General features: G+C 48.8%; 2 protein-coding genes across 4 annotated transcripts; one reads left to right on the top strand and one right to left on the bottom strand.

Annotated features, from left to right (window-relative positions):
• Positions 1 to 62: 62 nt before the first annotated feature.
• LOC117146925 lies at positions 63 to 8,599 on the top strand. Of its 3 annotated transcripts, XM_033313560.1 has the most exons (6): positions 63 to 2,182; positions 2,236 to 3,269; positions 3,358 to 3,753; positions 7,660 to 7,999; positions 8,061 to 8,209; positions 8,289 to 8,575. In XM_033313560.1, the coding sequence occupies exons 1-6, from the start codon at positions 193 to 195 to the stop codon at positions 8,355 to 8,357; spliced, it is 3,978 nt and encodes a 1,325-aa protein (XP_033169451.1). In that variant the 5' UTR covers positions 63 to 192; the 3' UTR covers positions 8,358 to 8,575. The 3 variants fall into 3 exon arrangements, with proteins under 3 accessions (XP_033169451.1, XP_033169452.1, XP_033169453.1); XM_033313561.1 differs by lacking the exons at positions 7,660 to 7,999; positions 8,061 to 8,209; positions 8,289 to 8,575 and adding exons at positions 4,155 to 4,303; positions 4,375 to 4,726 and having other exon boundaries at positions 64 to 2,182; positions 3,358 to 4,093; XM_033313562.1 differs by lacking the exons at positions 63 to 2,182; positions 2,236 to 3,269; positions 3,358 to 3,753 and adding exons at positions 4,983 to 6,315; positions 6,369 to 7,345 and having other exon boundaries at positions 7,435 to 7,999; positions 8,289 to 8,599.
• A 184-nt stretch (positions 8,600 to 8,783) lies between these two features.
• LOC117147128 (zinc finger protein 236) lies at positions 8,784 to 18,426 on the bottom strand. Its single transcript, XM_033313894.1, has 3 exons — positions 17,948 to 18,426; positions 15,099 to 15,977; positions 8,784 to 14,783 (listed from the first exon to the last, which is right to left on the bottom strand). Exons 2-3 carry the CDS (start codon positions 15,951 to 15,953, stop codon positions 10,002 to 10,004), a joined length of 5,637 nt encoding a protein of 1,878 aa, XP_033169785.1. The 5' UTR covers positions 15,954 to 15,977; positions 17,948 to 18,426; the 3' UTR covers positions 8,784 to 10,001.
• Between the last annotated feature and the right edge of the window lie 1,626 nt (positions 18,427 to 20,052).

Below are 20,052 nucleotides of genomic sequence, written 5' to 3'. Positions count from 1 at the left end.
TTAATTATTATCGATAATAAGGGCACCTAACCAGCTATCGCTACCGATAGGCAATAATTTTCGATATCAGGTGGTTTAATTTGTTTTCGAATGATTTTAGCGTCACATCAAAATAGTCACGTCAAACTAGTCTCTAAACGCTGCTTCCATGTGGCGAACTGACATATAGCAGGGGAATAGACTTTTTCGACCATGAGAGCGAAGAGAGGAGCAGGCCAAAAGGTGATGATGTCCGGTTCCCGCCACAACAGACCGGCAGAATCATCCCGCGTTCCTCCACTAGCCAGGGAATATATCAGCGCAATTGCCACGGACCGGGAATTGGATCGATTCATGGCCCTTTCGTCGACGGCAAGTAGTGGAGCCAGTGGCAGCACCCACAGTTGTGCCCTAGGATCAGTCCAGCCGCCAGGATGTGCGTCCATGGAAAATGAATCGCGACCAGAATCTGGCCACAGGCGTCGCACGACGTGCAGCGATCATCCTTCCCGGGAACGGTCAGTTTCACCACCACCCAGTAAGCACACAATCAGTCAGTTCCCATCACCGAAATCACAAGTAACTCAGGCAAAACCGGATGAATACACTATAATTCCTATTGTATTGGCCAGTAGCCCCAGTTTTCGTTCCGTAGCAGTCAGCCAAACAATGTCCCAATCCGCGGAAGATATACGCACACCTACCAAGTCGCCCCAGATGCAAAACAAAAAAACGCAGACACCAGAGTCTGTCCTTAAGTCACACAAACGCCTGGAGTGGGATCCTGCTGCCGATGTGGGCTACTGCAAGAGGGCAATGTCCATGAGTAACATCAGCACGCTGGAGCGATCCGTTCTGGAGGATTGCGGCTGGCGTCAGCCAACAGAGCAGCGACCCGAGGCGAATTTGGATGGAGTGCAGCCCCATGAAGCCGAGGAACCGTCGCCAATGCTGGGTAAGCCGACGCCGCCACTGGCTTGCAGCACATTCGTCAATCGCAGCGAACGCATGAAGTCTCTAAACTCTAGAATGGAAAGTTCATTGAGCTCCAATAAAGGGGATTCTAGGAAGAAGTGCAAAAGTAAGTCAAGGAGACAGGATTCCGAAGTTAGCTCTTGTCAGACGGACTGTCGTAGCAGCTCGCGAAAGGAGTCAACTCAAGGCAGTTCCGAAGCAAAAGATATTCGTGGAAATTTTTCAACAGAAGGTACCCAATGCAGTTTCAATAGAAATGATACCGAAATTGACTCCATAATGGAAGCAGAAGGATCAATCGGCAGCCGTAGGAAAGACGATTTAAGGATTAGTTCGCGAGTACAAGATCCACAGATAAGTTCTCGCAGACCATCGGTGAGTAGCTCGCAGAGGGAATCGCTGAGCAGTTACAGAAGAGACGACTCCAGGCTCAACTCACCAAATAGCTCCAGATTGGGATCACAAGTCAGCTCAAGGGTGGAGAGCTCGCGTTCCAGTTCAAGGCGGGAATCACAAACCACCTCGCTGTACGGCAGTTCGTCGGCCACTAGCTTTGATTATCACATGCATATGGCGCAGGAAGTCGAGGTGGTCAAGCAGAATCAAAGGAGACAACAAGAGAAGGAGGTTGAGCCGCAGGAGCAACTGGAAAAAAAGCAGCACCAAAATGATATGCAACAAGAGGAACAAAACGGAAATGAACTAAGGAACAAGGATCATCATTCGGAAACGAAGCAGCAAGGTAATCAGCCACTCACGAGGGACCAAAGAAAAGCTGAACAGCGCCAAGAAAAGGATCATCAACCGGAAAGGGAACAGCAAGGAATTCAGCAACTCACGAGGGACCAAAGAAAAGCAATACAGCGCGAAAAGGAGCGCGAGCAAGAGCGACAGTACACGGCGGCTCAGTTCGAGAAGATTCGGAGCAATAGGCGACATGCGAACAAGGAGAACCAGCAGCCCGAGAACCCTTTACTAGATCCCCCCACCGGCGTCACCGCCTCCACATCATCCACCTCGTTAGACATTGGATCCGGTAGTAGACCGCGAGGGGAACTGGATCTAGGAATCGATTTGCTCTGTTCTCTGGTAAGATCTCGCAGTCTGAGCCAGGGACAGAAGAAGAAACTCGTCCGGGATATAGCCAGGCGTATCTCTTGTCTGGAACTGACCGAATCCAGTACTAGTTTGCGTTCCCTGAGCATCAGCAGCAAGGAGCAGTTGAAGGGTAAGTAAACTCTTCAATAAGGTGGCATTTGTACTAATTCATACTTTGAACAGTGCCTACAGGTTCTCTGCAGCAAGTTGCGCCCACCAGTACGAACCATTCTAGTTCGAGAAGCTCATCCAAAGCTGAACGCATTGCGCTACCAGTTCCCGCTCCACGAAAGCGAGCGGTTATCGGATCAGCTTCGCCACTGCCTGTAAGCTTATCGTACAGTGGCTCAACCAGTGGCTCAGGCGAGGTGATCACCCAAAAGCCCAATGTACCGACTCGCGCTGCCTCAACGGATGCAGATATTGAGCCTTTGAACTTGCAGGATTGGCTGAATCCCATGACCGTGAGTGAAATAGAGTTCGAAGAGCGTTTGAAAGGAGGCACGGATTCGGAGCGAAGGAGGCAGCTCCACTGGGTCAAAACAGAGATTAATCGCATGCAGGGATTTAAGAATCTTTTGGAAAGTATCAGTTTGCCCAGCAAGTCGCACAAGGAGGCAAACACGGAATCTGAGCCTTCCGTGGACCAATTTCAATCTGCTGCGACGGCTGCGCAGATTCCAAGTTCCATGCGATGTATGGGCGACCAGAAAGAGCGACCGGACAAGGAATATCATCTGCAACCAGGAATGGCAGCTGAAGCAGTTGAAGAGATGGAAAATTCGGGAACAGCAAAAACACCGCCTCCCCCAGTGAGAATTGAATCGGTTGGAGTAAATCTGACCAACTCTGATCCTTCCACACTGCCAGCACCGCCGCCGACACAACCACCACCACTACCTCCTCACCTTTACCAGCAGAATCTGCAGAACCGTAAAAAGATGGCCACTCCATTACTTGCCTCGAGTAGCTCCACAAGTGGCGGCGCTCGCAGCGAAAGTGTCTGCTCTTTTGTCCAGCAAAGACAGCGTCAGTTCCGCGAGCATTATCAGAACCAGCAGCAGCAACAGTTTGTATTGCTCCAGCAACAGAAACTTTACCAGCTGCAGAAGCAGCTGAACCAGCAAAGAGATATTTTGACACAGAGGCAGCAACATTGTGGTCAGTGTGCTCAATGTGGTCACCAGCGGACTTGCGTTCATCAGCAGCATTGCCCGGTAAGGACATCACTTAAGGCTATTGCCCAAAAAAAAAAAGAAATCCTGCTATTTTCTCATACTCAAGCCATCTCTTTCTTTTTCGCAGAAAATTCAGAGGCGTCAACAGGAAGCACAGGATCAGCACGATGAACGAGAGCAATATATGCAGATGCAGTACGCCCAGGCGGCGGGAAGTGCCTATGCCACTCCACTCCAGAGTGGTAGCTCAGGCGCGGATAAGAATGAAGCCATCTACTACCAAGTGGTCAACTCTCAGGGAGTAGCTAGCTATGTGCAAGCAACAATGGTGAGCACAGGGACTCAAAATGAAGCAAGTGCAACTGGTGAAGCAGGAGGCTCGGCAATCACCAGATCGACTACAACCACCACCAATTCATTGTCCTCGATGATGTGCATCAGCTCGGACATGTCCGTACCCATGGGATTGATGAACACCTGTGAGACCACCACTACGACCACCACTCATCAGTATGATGATGTGGCATGTCAGCGGGTGCGAAGGGGGCACAAGGAGACCAGGATGAATGCAGAGAGCATGCAACGCCAAACGCTACAAGTGCGTCCGCGTGGCATATCCTATGTCATCCAGTTTACGCCGACGGGCAGCAGTGAGGTGCTTGGGGAAATGCCCTCCCTGCAGGATCAACTGCAGCTGGCTCGTCCCGAATTCTGTGCCAATGCCAAGCAGCGCAAGGCCATACTTAATGAGATGCAGATGATTCGTAATGTTCGGCGCCAGGAGCTGGACAATGTTTTGAACCAGAGTCCCAGCATGGAGGCGCTGAACAGGCATCTGGATCAGCTGCCTCCGCCAGCCATTTGTAAGATATCAAAGAAATGGAACCCGATGTCCGAATAATAACTACATTTCTTAACTTGCAGCTCGCGTAAGGTTATTTACCACCAGGGAAATGAAGGCGATAACCTCCAAACGCTGCAAAAATTTGCCGGAAGTGTTGGCCGCCCAAAGTCGCCAGCAGGAGGAGCGCAGACGTCGCTCCAATCGTTTGATGCGCGATGTCTTCAACAAGGTAAGACAATGAACCCAACCAAACCCATATCCAAATTCTCATAAATTCCTAAATCCCAATTATCCAAACAGCGCCTCAAGAGTCGCGTGGCCAGCGGAAAGATATCGCTGAATCACAGCGTGGCAATCATCTAGAGAAGATCGAATGAGGATTTCCCCACTGCCGAAATGACACCCACCAGTTATAGTTTTTCATTATTATGCTTTTGCCACTGCTAGGCTTTGTATTTTTCTATAATTTTTAATCGATCACAATTGTTTAAACCCAGAAGCACGTATGGTTTAGTCTATACGTAATGTTAAAATTTAATATAAGCGGCCAGTTAACTCCAAACATAGAAAACTATGTTGATCTATTTGACTAAATTTGTAATTTTTTTAAAAGAAATAAATTGAGCACAGGTTGACGATCGATTTAAATCTATATCGCAGTGTGGGCGTGGCAACATCGGTCTACAAACTTGCGCTGCGTCTTTGTCTCTAGAATCTGTATGCCTGAGATCTCGACGTTCATAAGAATGTATATACTTTATAGAGCCGGAAACGCTATTACATACTTTTCGACGAACCTAGTATACCCTTTTGCTCTACGAGTACCGGGTATAATAACGGCGCCTAACCAGCTATCGCCACCGATAGGCGATTATTTTCGATATCAGGTGGTTTAATTTGTTTTCGAATGATTTTAGCGTCACATCAAATTAGTCACGTCAAACTATTCTCTGGCGAACTGGCATGTAGCAGGGATGATTGAAACAGTCCGAAAGGTGAAGAAGCTCGGTTACCGACATAACAGACCGCCGAAGTCAACCCGCGTTCATCCACTACCCAGGGATTATTATATCAACGGAATGGCCGCGGCCCGCGAATGGGAGCGATTCTATTCCCATTCGAAGGCGACAAGCAGTGGAGCCAGTGGCAGCACCCACAGTTGTGCCCTGGGATCAGTCCGGCCGCCAGGATGTGCCTTCATGGAACGTGAATCGCGACCAGAATCTGGCCACAGGCGTCGCACGAAGTGCAGCGATCATCCTTCCCGGGAACGATCAGTTTCACCACCACCCAGTAAGCACACAATCAGTCAGTTCCCATCACCGAAATCACAAGTAACTCAGGCAAAACCGGATGAATACACTATAATTCCTATTGTAATGGCCAGTAGCCCCAGTTTTCGTTCCGTAGCAGTCACCCAAACCATGTCTCAATCCGCGGGGCACATACGCACACCTACCACGTCGGCCCAGATGCAAAACAAAAAAACGCAGACCCCAGAGTCTGTCCTTAAGTCACACAAACGCCTGGAGCGGAATCCTGCTGCCGATGTGGGCTACTGCAAGAGGGCAATGTCGAAGAGTAACATCAGCACGCTGAAGCGATCCGTTCTGGAGGATTGCGGCTGGCGTCAGCCAATAGAGCAGCGACCCGAGGCGAATTTGGATGGAGTGCAGCCCCATGAAGCCGAGGAGTCTCTAATATTTAGAATGGAAAGTTCAGAGAGCTCCAATAAAGGGGAATCTAGGAAGAAGTGCACACGTAAATCCAGGAGACAGAATTTCGAAGTTAGCTCTTGTCAGACAGACTCTCATCATCCGGAAAGGGAACAGCAAGGAATTCAGAAACTCACGAGGGACCAAAGAAAAGCTATACAGCGCGAAAAGGAGCGCGAGCAAGAGCGACAGTACACGGCGGCTCAGTTCGAGAAGATTCGGGGCAATAGGCTGCATGTGAACAAAGGGAACCAGCAGCCCGAGAACCCTGTAGTAAATCCCTCCACCGGCGACACCGCCTCCACATCAAGCACCTCGTTAGACATTGGATCCGGTAGTAGACCGCGAGGAGAACTGGATCTAGGTATCGATTTGGTCTGTTCTTTGGTAAGATCTCGCAGCCTCAGCCAGGGACAGAAGAAGAAACTCGTCCGGGATATAGCCAGGCGTATCTCTTGTCTGGAACTGACCGAATCCAGTACTAGTTTGCGTTCCCTGAGCATCAGCAGCAAGGAGCAGTTGAAGGGTAAGTAAACTCTTCAATAAGGTGGCATTTGTACTAATTCATACTTTGAACAGTGCCTACAGGTTCTCTGCAGCAAGTTGCGCCCACCAGTACGAACCATTCCAGTTCGAGAAGCTCATCCAAGGCTGAACGCATTGCGCTACCAGTTCCCGCTCCACGAAAGCGAGCGGTTATCGGATCAGCTTCGCCACTGCCTGAAAGCTTATCGTACAGTGGCTCAACCAGTGGCTCAGGCGAGGTGATCACCCAGAAGACCAATGTACCGACTCGCGCTGCCTCAACGGATGCAGATATTGAGCCTTTGAACTTGCAGGATTGGCTGAATCCCATGACCCTGAGTGAAATAGAGTTCGAAGAGCGTTTGAAAGGAGGCACGGATTCGGAGCGAAGGAGGCAGCTCCACTGGGTCAAAACAGAGATTCATCGCATGCAGGGATTTAAGAATCTTTTGGAAAGTATCAGTTTGCCCAGCAAGTCGCACAAGGAAGCAAACACGGAATCTGAGCCTTCCGTGGACCAATTTCAATCTGCTGCGACGGCTGCGCAGATTCCAAGTTCCATGCGATGTATGGGCGACCAGAAAGAGCGACCGGACAAGGAATATCATCTGCAACAAGGAATGGCAGCTGAAGCAGTTGAAGAGATGGAAAATTCGGGAACAGCAACAACACCGGCTCCCCCAGTGAGAATTGAATCGGTTGGAGTGAATCTGACCAACTCTGATCCTTCCACACTGCCAGTACCGCCGCCGACACAACCACCACCACTACCTCCTGAAAAGATGGCCACACCTTTACTTGTCTCGAGTAGCTCCACAAGTGGAGGCGCTCGCAGCGAAAGTGTCTGCTCCTCTGTCCATTATCAGACCGAGGAGCTGGAACAGTTTGTATTGCTCCAGGAACAGAAACTTTACCAGCTGCAGAAGCAGCTGAACCAGCAAAAAGATATTTTAATACAGAGGCAGCAACATTGTGGTCAGTGTGCTCAATGTGGTCACCAGCGGACTTGCGTTCATCAGCAGCATTGCCCGGTAAGGACATCACTTAAGGCTATTGCCCAAAAAAAAAGGAATCCTGCGATTTTCTCAAGCCATCTCTTTCTTTTTCGCAGAAATTCCAGAGGCATCAACAGGAAGCACAGGATCAGCACGATGAACGAGAGCAATATATGCAGATGCAGTACGCCCAGGCGGCGGGAAGTGCCTATGCCACTCCACTCCAGAGTGGTAGGTCAGGCGCGGATAAGAAGGTCCTCAACTCTCAGGGAGTAGCAACTGCAACTAATGGAGCAGGAGGCTCGGCCATCACCAGATGTGAGACCACCACTCATCAGTATGATGATGAGGCATGTCAGCGGGTGCGAAGGGGGCACAAGGAGACCAGGATGAATGCAGAGAGCATGCAACGCCAAACGCTACAAGTGCGTCCGCGTGCCATATCCTATGTCATCCAGTTTACGCCGACGGGCAGCAGTGAGGTGCTTGGGGAAATGCCCTCCCTGCAGGATCAACTGCAGCTGGCTCGTCCCGAATTCTGTGCCAATGCCAAGCAGCGCAAGGCCATACTTAATGAGATGCAGATGATTCGCAATGTTCGGCGCCAGGAGCTGGACAATGTTTTGAACCAGAGTCCCTGCATGGAGGAGCTGAACAGGCATCTGGATCAGCTGCCTCCACCAGCCACTCGTGAGATATCAAAGAAATGGAACCCGATGTCCGAATAATAACTACATTTCTTAACTTGCAGTTCGCGTAAGGTTATTTACCACCAGGGAAATGAAGGCGATAACCTCCAAACGCTGCAAAAATTTGCCGGAAGTGTTGGCCGCCGAAAGTCGCCAGCAGGAGGAGCGCAGACGTCGCTCCAATCGTTTGATGCGCGATGTCTTCAACAAGGTAAGACAATGAACCCAACCAACCCGATTTGCCCATATCCAAATTCTCATAAATTCCTAAATCCCATTTATCCAAACAGAGCCTCAAGAGTCGCGTGGCCAGCGGAAAGATATCGCAGGGTGGCAATCATCCAGCGAACATCGAATAAGGATTTCCCCACAGCCGAAATGACACCTACAAATTATAGTTTTTCATTATTATGCTTTTGCCACTGCTAGGCTTTGTATTTTTCTATAATTTTTAATCGATCACAATCGATCCATACGTAATGTTAAAATTTAATGTAAGCGGCCAGTTAACTTCAAACATGGAAAACTATGTTGATCTATTTGACAAAATTTGTAATGTTTTTAAAAGAAATAAATTGAGCGCGGGTTTACGATCGATTTAAATCTATATCGCAGTGTGGCCAAATGTCTGTGTTCTCGTTCTTTACATCTGGGCACACCGTTTCCCGCCTAACTTGAAAGTTCCGTTGCTTTTGAAGATGCGATTGCATGATGATAGCAGGGGATCTGGAATATTTGACTTGCTTCTTGAGGATGATCTCGTTGGAAAATAAAACCAGCGCCAATTATTTTGTTCTTTCATCGTTATTTTATTAGAATTCAATTTGTAATCCATTCTCGTTGCGTGTGTCTTTCTGAGTTTACAATTTTAAGTACACTTTTACAGTTTTAAGTACATTCATTCATAATCGCTAAGTACATAGTTTAATTTGTTCAGTAGTTTGTGGCTGCTGCTGCTGCATCCACATTAAATAGAACCATATATTTTATATAATATAGTTGTGTGCTTTTTATAAATATGTCGTATATATAGACAGGCATGCATTGGGTAAATGTAATTTCGTTTAGCTTAAACAACGCTACAAACGCGAAATGCTTTGGTTATTGCTGTAATAAGTCCACTAATTTAATTATATCATCATGCTTTTCGTATATTTAAATAGCTATATGTTTAGTTTGTTATTCAATGTGTGTGTGTGTGTATTTTCCATAGGCTACAGCAATGAATGAGTTTCGTTAAATAAGATCCTAAAAAAAATGTGTCTAAGCCTAAGTCCTACAAATACCTGACTATCCTCACTTGCAGGCAGCAAAAATGTCGTCTGCATCCTGCATTATATAACTAGGTTTAAGCCACGCTGCGGTTCTCAAGGCCTCTTTTAATGTACATCATATATTATTTTATTATTGTAGGTGTGTATTTTTTTTTTGTGTCAAGTCTTTTTTTTGTCATGCCCAAAAGTTTGTTATTTTTCAGTGTTTTTTTTTGTTTGTTTCGTTTTGTTTTTGTCATTGCAGCTACTTAGCGGCTAATTGTAAAATAGGTATAATTAGTTATAGAGCTAGGAAAAAAAAATGTAAAAAAAAATAGTGTTTGTCTCCAAAGATTTTGATTAGCTTGTGGTTTGTTGGTTGGACCGCTTAACATAGGGGTTGGCAAAAAAAAAGAGGTCTCCAAAAAGTATGTTCAAAAAACTCTGCAAAACAGGTGTGTCCAGTTGTAGCTCTTCTCTTCTCTTGTTTTTTTACTTTTTTTTTTTTTTTTGCTCTATAGCTTGAGCCTGTGACTCCTCCTAAAATTTAATCGAGCTGTTTAGCGCACTCCTGTTTTACATCCTAATCAGGTTTTCATTTTCATTCCCGTTTCTTTCTTCTGCTCTTTCATGTAGACTACCATTAATGAAAACTATTTAAGCTTTGGTATACGTAAGGCGGTGAAAAACTGCGCTGCTACTCCAGTATTTATGGCTCTTGGTGTCGCTCGATTGCCACTCGAGTTGCGTTCACTTGTTGTCCACACCCAGAAGTTTGGCCGCCTCGTCGGCGGAGGAGAGCAGCTTGTTGAGAATGCCCTGGTCACTGATGCCCAATAGATTGCCAATCAGATCCGAGCCAGCGACCGCTGCTCCCGAGGGCGTGGCCTCGCCCATGTTCTCCTTGTGCTCGCCCAGGCGACTGGCCCGCCATTCGCTCGCCTTGTCCAGCAGGTCGTGGAGCTTTAGTCCCAGCTTGGAGCTGCCGTTGTTGTTGTTATTGTTGTTGGTATTATTATTGTTATTGTGGCAGCTATTGTTGTTGTTGGCGCTGGTCGGCTGGGTGGGAAGCGGTGTGCTGGGCGGGCTGCTCACCTGCTCGTCGTCGGAGCAGTCGGATCCCGGTGTATCCCCATTGTGGGCCCTACCACTGTGCTTCTTCATGTGCCGCAGCATGCTGTGCTTCAGTGTGAACTTCCTCAGGCAGATATCACACTGGAATGGCCGCTCGCCCGAATGGGTGCGCATGTGGCGACGCAGATCCTCGGTAGACCAGAAGCGACGCACGCAGAAGGCGCAGATCACCTTGCGGTTGCTGTAGTCGGGATACTTGCCCCGGTTACCGCCACCATTCGGAGCCTCGTCATCGGAGTGCACGGCCTGCTGCGACGGCTGCTGGTAAGGATTGGCCTCCAGCGAATCGGTTTCAATGGCTCCCTTGGCCAGGAGCAGGGCATACTCGTGGGCATGGGCCTGCTTGATATGCTCCAGGCACTGCAGACGCTCGGCAAAGGAACCCTCGCACAGGTGGCACTTGTAGGGCAGATCTCCGCCAGCCAAGGCATCGGCAATGGGTCCATGGGGTCCTCCAGATGCGCTACCATTTACCGCTGAGGCTGCAGCAACGACGGCAGCAGCATTCATTTGAGCTGCCAGCTTTTGGATGAGCTGCTGGCGCTCGCGTTCCTTCTCCTTCTCCAGCTGACGCTCCCTTTCCAGCTCCCGCTCCCGCTCCAACTCCCGCTCGCGCTCCAGCTCCAGTTCCTTCTCGCGCTCCGCCTCCTGCCGCCGTCGCTGCTCCTCCAGCTCGATCTCCTCGACGGACTTGGGCACTGGTATCGGTTCACTCACATCCTCAGTGGGCACATACACGGACATGGCCGACTCCACATTGCCGTGCTTGCGCAAGAGATGGCGATCGCAGTTGCTCTTGGTGGTGAACAACAGCGGGCAGTGGGAGCACTTGAAGGGCTTCTGGCCAGTGTGGGTGAGGATGTGCCTCCGCAGCGAGCTGCTCCATGGGAACATGCGCTGGCAGTACGGACAGGAGACACGGTTGGGCGCCAGGCTGTAGGCGGACTTCTTCTTGGGCTCACTGCTGGAACTGCTGCTGGTGACGTCCTCGGTGCCGCTGTTGTTGCTCTCACTGGCGCTCCCGGAGGCCACCAGGCCCTCTTCGTCGCTCTGCTCCATGTGATTGGCCACATCGCTGGGCCGGAAATAGCTGTTGAAGCCCATGTTCTGGCTGGTGGCATTGTCCACCAGCTTGGCCACTGGAACCAAGTCCTGGGACTCATCCTTGAACGGCGAACTGGCCACTTCTTTGAGGGATTTTCCCACAGATTCGGCTTGAGCGATCATCGTTTTTAAACTGCTGGGATTAGTACTGGGCGCAGCAGTGGCTGGCTCCTGCATGGTTGTGGCCACGGTTGGATTGGCGGGCGGGGCATTCTCCTTGGTGGGTGGTGGACTCGACGGCTTGCCCGCCTTGATGGCCTGCTCCAAAATGGTTTCGGCCATTTTTTGCGCCGCTTCTTTGATACCCAATTGCTCTAGCGGCTTGGGCAGCTCCTGCTCCTCTTCGGCTTCCTTTTCGGCCGGCTGCTCATCTAGAATCAGTTCCGGCTCATCTTCCGGCTCATCCATCTCCTCCTCGTCTTCATCCTCTTCGAAGTCATCCACGTCCTCTGCTTCCACCTCATGATCATGCTCGTTTTCATCCTCGTCAATAATCAACTTGGGCTCATCGTCATCCATGGCCGTGGCCTGGCCATTGCCCTGGCTGGCACCATTGTTCAGGGGGCTGGGGTTGGTCAGTGGGTAGCCAAAGTGCAGGAGAGGATTGCCGGCCACACTGCTGGAGCCGTGGGCCAAAGCCTGCTGCAACAGATCGGTGTTCTTGTGAGCCTTCAAGTGCTGCGCCAGAATGGCGCACTTGACCTGCTCCGAAATGGGAGCATAACCATGGGAACCATGGCCGTGGCCATGGTGGTGATTGGAGCCCGATCCGGAGGATCCTGGTCCGCCAACCGGCACCTGACCCATGACTGTTGCAGCGGCGGCGGCAGCAGCGGCGGCAGCAGCGGCCACATTGGAGGCACCCCTGCCCCGCATCACATGGTGGCCACTCCTCTGCCGTTGGGCGTAGAACTGCGGATGCTGCTGCTTCACATGGCGCTCCATGTTCGAACGCAGCGTGAATCTCGCCGAGCAGTGCTCACAGGCAAAGGGTCGCTCGGTGCGATAGCGTCGTTGTTTCTGCTTGGGCATTAGGACTCCATTCTTGATGACCATCTTAACGGGACCACCAGGTGGCACTGGCACGCCGACTCCAACGCCCACGGGCATGGGATTGAGGCGGTTTGGTGGACTAACCAGCGGTGGCTTCTCCGGATTTGCTTGTGGCGGTGGTGGTGCCATGAAGGGAAAGAACGAGAATCCCGTCGTCTGGGACTGGAACATGAGACTGCGGAATATCTGCTGCATGTACTCGCCGCCAGCTCCAAAGAGTTGCTGCTGGGCCAGCAGCAGTTGTTGCTGCTCAATGGCGGCGGCCAGGTCAGGAGTTCCAACGCCGCCAGGCGCCACTGGAGCCACTGCAGCGGGCGTCGGTGTGCGAGTGACCGCCGGTGTCAGCGATGCTCCGCCAGTTGGCTTCTTGCTGAGATCCAAAACATCCATGCTGAAGTCTAGGGGAGCTCCACTCTTCTCCTGCTGCTGCTGTTGCTGCTGGGGAGCTGGTGCAGATGGCTTCTTGTCCACTAGTTGGTCGAGGCTCTTCACCTGGATCTTCAGCGGCGGCTGTTGGGTAACAGGAGCCAGGTGACTCTCGCCGAGAAGCATGTGCTTCAGCTGGGAGCTGCTCTCATTTACCGGAGGAGGCGGCGGCGTGGGACTGATCGAACGGAAACTCATATCCGCCAGATCTTCACCCAGACGCGATTTGCCGTCCTCACAGCCAGCATCCTCCGCCGGATGATAGACAATGGCTCGCTTCACCTCCTCGCGACTGGTCTTCCCATGGCGGTTCCTCAGATGGCGCTCACAGTTCGCCTTGGTGGTGAAGGCATAGTTGCACACGGCGCACTCGTACGGACGATCTCCGTTGTGGGTGCGCATGTGGCGCACCAGGGCGGCCTTGTCGCAAACGGCGTAGGGACACATGTTGCAGCGAAAGGGTCCGGCTGGACCCACTGCGCCCAAATGCACCCGATTGTGACCCTTGAGGGCACGAAGGTTCGGAAAAACGGCCGTGCACAGCTTGCAGGGGAACTCGCCGCGCAGCTTCATGCGACGGAACTCCGAGGTGAACGCATCCTGTGCCTCCTCCTCCTGATCCCTACCGTCCAGGCTGTACTGACTCGAGTTGGGCGTGTTCACCGACTGCTCAAAGTTGCGCAGGAAACTGGAACTGGAGCTGGTCATGTTCAGGATGCTCTGGATATCGGCCAGATCCTTGGTGTCCGCCGGCTCGTGTTTGATCGGCGATGGCGGATGCGAGATGGCCCCGCATCCATTTGCTGTCTTCTGCTTCAGATACAACTGATGGAAAAAGTCCTCGCTTTGACTCGCTATCCTCTCCTTCTGCTCGAGATCCTCATTGTCGCCGTGCTCCTCATCCTCCGGCTCCTCGTTGTGCAATGGCGAACTGCTGGCTCCGATGAGCGGAGGTAAGCCACCACCCAGAGCGTTGGGTAAGCGACAACAGTGCGCCTGCAACTGACGATGGGTGGCAAAGATCACCTCGCAGTCGCGACACTTGGCGGGTATGTCTGAGTGCATTAAATCCAAATGGACGCAGAGAGCGGGCAGGGTTTCGAAATCGGAGGCTCCGCAGGCGGGACAGCTCAGGAGCAAAGCAGGCGAGGCGGATGGCGATGGGGTGGGGGAACGCGAAGCGGCGCCGGATGCACTGGCTCCGGCCAAAAGAGTAGCGACATCGGGAGTGCTGGTCAGCATGGCCACATCCGCATCGTCGGCCTCCTCATCATCCATATCCTCCTGCTGCTCACGCTCAATGATGTTGTTGTTGATGGTGGTCTTCAGTCGACGCTGCTTGTTCTCCGTATCCTGATCCTCAGCCGAAACTTCCAGCTCCTCCAAGTCCTTCAGGTTGTTGTTAGCCTTGTGCGAGTTGTTGTTGTTGTTGTTGAGGGAACTGCTGCTGCGACTGTGACTATGTCCACTGGACACGTCCGTGGAGCAGCTGGCATCGCTTTCGTAGCTCTCCGCTCGGCCGGATAACGTGTTGGCCACCAATTGCTGCTGGGCGGGATTCTGCTGCTGCTGCGACGGCTGATGTTGCTGCTGCTGACGGCGCTGCTGCTGTGACTGTTGCTGCTGCGACTGCTGCTGCAGCGACTGCTGCTGCTGCGACTGCGACTGCGCAACTTGATGCTGCTTGTGGGTGCGCATGTGGCGGTGCATGTTGCCATTGGTGGTGAACGTCAGGTGGCAGTAGCGGCAGTTGAAGGGACGCTCGCCCGTGTGAACCAGCACGTGTCGGTCCAGGGATGAAGCCGAGGATAGCACCTGTTTATAGTTCCAATTTTGATGGTGGGAGAAACGAAGAACAGGTGAGTGAGTAATCAGGCGGTCGGGGGTTAATAACCTAGGGCTAGCTCCTCTAAGTCCTAGCACACCTGTCTATTCATCAATTAAAAGGGCAAACACAAGCAGTAGTTCATCTTAACTACTCGAAACTAACTTGCCTTCAAAGCAATATTGATTGAAAATCTTCGGTTAAGATTTGAACGCTTCTTTGGATTTCCCCAAAATATATCTATCCATATCTAATCTAATGAAAAACAAAGGGTGCACACAATTTGAGTGACCACAATGACTCACCTTGGAGCAAATGCGGCAGGTGAAGTTCTCCGTATCGCCATTGGCGTAATTGTGGCACCGGATGTGGTTGGTGAACTCGTGCGGCGTGGCCGAGACAACCTCGCAGATGGGGCAAAGGTATTTCATATGCTCGTCGCCGGCTCCGATGCCCGATTCGCCGCTGGAAAGGCACAGTCCCTGGGGCGAGGAGCCACCGGATCCGCCACTGCTGCTGCCGCTGCTGCTGGAGGCTGCGTTGGTCGCTGCTCCGCCGACTGGAGAAGGAGCCACTGCGCCAGCACCAATGCCACTGGTGGCAGTAGTGTTCGTTGCGCTGCTACTGTTACCCAGATAGCCACTGTGGCCAGTGGTGCTGCTGGCGTCCACGAATCCCGATTCCGAGAGACTGGCCGCCGAACGATTCAGACGAAATTTCTTGCGCAGCGAACTGGCATCGCCACTGCTGTAGTCCACCACAATGGATGCCTGTGTGGTGGCGCCACCACTGCGACGCTGCTTGTGCCGTCCCACATTCCTTGAACCCAAGGCGGCCACCTGGTCGTCATCCTCCTCGTCCTCATCCTCCTCCGCCTCGTCCTCATCACTCAGCAGATCCGACTGCTGGTGATGCTGCTGCTGCTGATGGTGATTCAATTGCAAATGGCGAATCTTACGCTTGCGCGACGACGTCACCGTAGTCAGCTCATGTGGCGTGGATGTGGTCTGTGTAGAGCCACTGTTGCCGCCCAGTTTTTTGGGCGTACGGCCCAGATCCAGATGCTCCAGCGAGGACTCCGATGTGGTGGAGTCACGTCGCTGGCGCTCCATTTCCGATTCCACTGTGCTGTTGTTGTGCTGTTGCTGTGCGGCGAGCATTTTTCCAACGGCTAGTTGACTGCGCTGATTTAAAAGATTCGAGAAAGAAAGAAGAAAGGACTTTTAGAGATGGGGATGAATAAAGCACGTGTAATAACACCTTATCGAAACCACCGAAGCACTTGAACAAGTGTTGAAAATAGTTTGACAACTCGAAGACAAAAAAGTTTATCAAATATACTATAAACTGATACTCTTACATTCGCAAATTAACAACTGGCTATGTTAGGGGTATAATTAAAATCAATCTTTAGAGAGGATATAGCTAATGCTATTGAAATAAGACCAAGATATTTCCAACCCCAACAAGGGTTGCTGATTCAAAAAATATGATTACTAGCTTTATGAAAGTCTGAAGATGGAAAGAAATCAAATATGTCACGCGTAAACAAATGATATCCACACTGGCTGCGATCCATCCTGAAAACTGAGTGTAGGGTTCAAATAATAACAGAAAATCGATAGTCGGCACCCTGCATTCCCCAGTCTTCGATTGTCGCGTAATACTAAACTAAATCTTCAGTCCCGTAAACAGCTGATTTGGAAAAGTAAACAATGCAACGGAAAGATGAAAAAACAGAAGCCGAAAAGCTATTTGGAATCGAATTCCCGTGAAGAGCGAATAAGAAGAATTGGCGACTGTTGCAAGTGCATCCGCAGAAAGGTGCGAAGAATTGAATTCAATATACATCTGGCAATGCTGCTCTTATCAAGAATTTCGGTGTGTGGGTGAAAAATGTGGGTACGCTCATTAGCATTTACCGTTATCAAGGCTATGACTATGAGTGGTGTCCCAGTTGTTGTCGTTGTTGTTGCTTCTATGGGTGGTAGTGGATCAATTTGAAAATCCTAACTTCCCCCCCGAAAGGCTAAAAAACTAAAGAAACTCTGAAACCTCAGAGGCTGATCAAAAATTTCTACCGATAACGAGCCCACTGTTCGCTATATGCATACATACATACATACACATATAATTTTTTCGGTGAATATGTGTTAGTTGTTTGTTGTCCATTGGCTTTCGGTTTGGCCTTTCATTTTGGTTGGCTGATTTCAATTTCGTTGTCCGTGAGTCATGAAAAGTCATTGAGATAAAGAATCCCTCCCGAATATATACTTTTTGGGGCGGGGAATCGTTGGGCGGTTTTCACACCTTTATGACCCTGGGAATTATCAATGAACACAACTTGGTCAGCGAAAAAAAAAACTAATTTCTAATCGCCATCTAACGGAATCAAGCCAAGTGAAGTGAACCGTTTGACATGGATCACAACCCCTGCGATATTAAACAGATCATCAATCTGAATTAAACCCTATAAACGGCGCCTCATCATCCCTGACCACGGAAATTTCTGGCTCTTCGTACTGGACTGTGTGTGTCAAAGTTCAAGGGCTTTAGCATCGGTCATGGGTAATTTTTTGACCCGGCTAATTGCAGGCAGAACTTGACCCAAAACACCAAGGGAGGGGTTTCGGGAAAGGACTTGAATTGAATTGTTTTCAAACATTGTGCTCGTAGGAAAATAATTTAAAATAAACATTTCCTTTTAATTTAATCGGAATATACTTGGATCATCATTTGGATCATCAAATTATTTTTATGATTTATGGAAGAATTAAACTGGCAAATAAATTTGTATTACTTCATCTTTTTTAAGTAATTTTTCTAATATCTAAGGCAAGATTTTAAAACACTGCTGCACTTCTCTTCGTTTGCCATTTTTTAAAAATGTTCAAATGTTTCAAAACACAACTAAGATTTTAAATTTTATTTTAAAAGGGCTGTGCTAATTTTAAATTCAACAATTTTTGTTCTCAACAATTTAACACAAAAATGTTAGCTTAGCTGAAGACCCAATAACTTTTCCAATTTTATCCTTTTGATAATCCATGTTTTTTGGACTCGATTATTTATCCAAAGCAACAACAAATTGTTCACACACAAATCACAGAAGCAACATAAAAAAAATCCAAAATAATCACTGTTAAAAAATTACCTTAGTGGATATTTAGTTGTGAAATTGTGTTCAACAGTTGCGACGGCATTCCAACTCCGGATTTCGCACTGTTTTAGGCTTGGTTCCTTTTGAAAAACGATTTTTGGTGGCTTTTTGGTGTTGTGTGTTTTATGTTTAGTGTGTATGTTTTCTTTAATTTTTGTCAGATAACTTAATTCAGATAGCACTTTTTTTGGTTCACTTAATATTTTTCACACTTCTTTGGCTTTAAAGCTTAGGTATTCCAAAAATTCCCAATGGTTTGTGGTTGAAAAAAAAAACGTGAAAAAAATATGCAGATTGCGTTTGATATTTCTTCGTAGACTTAGAATTGAGAAATTCTGTTTAAGTTGTATTATTTTTTATTTTCTACAAGTTAGTTATTTGATTTGTCTGCTTTTGAGTTGGTTTCTTGAAGCGCCGCGCACGAGTTTTGTATTTTGTTCTCAGCGCAGCCGCAGCGCAACCGATTCGGCAGATGAAAATCGACTGATGTTGTATTTATAAAGTTGTATTTATAAATACAACGGCTGTGCTGCGCTGCCGCCGGCGGCGTCGCTGCCCGCGAGAGCGAGAGCGTAAAATTTGAAGTGAAAAGAGAAGAGAGAGAAGCAGTCTTGCTTCTCTCATTTTTTCCAGCGGGGAGGCAGCGCAGCTTGGATTTTCTTTCCTTCTCCTTCTTCGTTTCAAATTTGTCTTCTTCTTTTTTTTGGGCGTAAATAGGATTACACATTGGGTGCGTTTGTGTGTGTGTGTGTGGAAGAGCGAGAGGGCCGTACTCATCTTCCATTGGAATTGGAATTACAGTGGACACTTGACAACTGGAAATGGGATGCACTATACTAAATTTGAACGGAGAAGAAGTATATCTAATCGAAGATGCATTATTTGTGTACCATTTCCTTTTTTTAATATTTATGTAATGCTTCAGTATGTACTAGGACTTGAAACCAAAGTCACCATTATTTTCAATAACTAATAGAATGTATTAATATCGGCAAAATATACACTTACCCAAAAGGTTTAACTAGCAACCGCAACTTCGAGAAAATGAGTCTGAAATCTTGTTAAAAATTGAGACAAAATGAACGAATGATTTATGATAGAAATATGTCTCAAATTGTCAACTTTTCCTGCCTTTCATACGAGTGATCACTGTATGTAGCACCCACATACACATATGCATATGTCTGGATGCATTTTGGATTTTTGGGCAAATCCCGTTGCCATTGGCCACGCTGGCCATGTTTGTTGCCCTTTCTGTCGCACTTCATCTAGCGATGAGCACATCCAGATCATCGTGTACACATGCACATGCATATGTATGTATGTACATACATATGTGCTCATCCATAGCTGTGAACATCCCCATCCGTATCCGTATCCATTAACCCCCGAGCGGACACTTCCTGGCCAGTTCCTCAACCTTAACCTCTAGCTCTACCCAGAACGGAAGTCGAAGACGATCGAGTCTCTTTTCGGTCCCTCTTTTCACCTTTCACCTTTTCAGGGTGCGTCATCCCAGCAATCAAGCAGCATTGAAATTAACATTAATGCACCGAAAGAAATGTCATGTAGTTTTGGCATTCTTTGGGATAGTGTTCCTTATATATTAAGGCGTTTTTTCCATGTTCTTCGATACTCATTTTTAGCATTTTTGAAATTCATCGTTACAGTTGACCGCCGCATACATCTATATGCACAACAATATGTTAGCAGGAAGACGAGAGGTCAATTTTAAAGAGTGTCAGCTGCCGAAAGAATGTATGTAAATTAGGTGACCAGCAACCCTTCAGCATCTCATCCAAAAATCGATGCATTCGATCGATTCTCCACTCGAAGAAAAATAATGCAAAACAATTGTAACAACAGAGGTAAAAATAAAAATAAAAATAAATGAGCACAATAATACAATGCAAGCAAAAGCAGAAAAAGGCGGCGAAATTGTGCAAAAAATGCAGCAAGAGTTCAATACACTCGCCCACTCACACACACTCGTGCACTCACACCGACACGAACACGCGCCCCTACGCACACACACGCACACACAGGTACGGCGACACGTGCAACGCGCTGTTTGTACACAATTTAATAATATTTACGTT

Source organism: Drosophila mauritiana, chromosome X (genome assembly GCF_004382145.1).
Source record: "Drosophila mauritiana strain mau12 chromosome X, ASM438214v1, whole genome shotgun sequence".
In the NCBI taxonomy this organism is placed as follows: domain Eukaryota; kingdom Metazoa; phylum Arthropoda; class Insecta; order Diptera; family Drosophilidae; genus Drosophila; species Drosophila mauritiana.
Note: the sequence above shows the minus strand (reverse complement) of the source record. Positions and strands in the feature narration are given on the sequence as shown.

What these genes read in the sequence shown, in the direction of transcription:
- LOC117146925 (XM_033313560.1), top strand. Translation starts at nt 193, where the DNA reads ATGAGAGCGAAGAGAGGAGCAGGCCAAAAGGTGATGATGTCCGGTTCC. An exon ending in CTCATCAGTATGATGATGTG is followed by an intron (nt 3,754 to 7,659) that starts GCATGTCAGCGG and finishes TATGATGATGAG; the next exon opens with GCATGTCAGCGGGTGCGAAG. An exon ending in GCTGCCTCCACCAGCCACTC is followed by an intron (nt 8,000 to 8,060) that starts GTGAGATATCAA and finishes CTTAACTTGCAG; the next exon opens with TTCGCGTAAGGTTATTTACC.
- LOC117147128 (XM_033313894.1), bottom strand. Translation starts at nt 15,953, where the DNA reads ATGCTCGCCGCACAGCAACAGCACAACAACAGCACAGTGGAATCGGAA. An exon ending in CCTGCCGCATTTGCTCCAAG is followed by an intron (nt 14,784 to 15,098) that starts GTGAGTCATTGT and finishes AACTATAAACAG; the next exon opens with GTGCTATCCTCGGCTTCATC.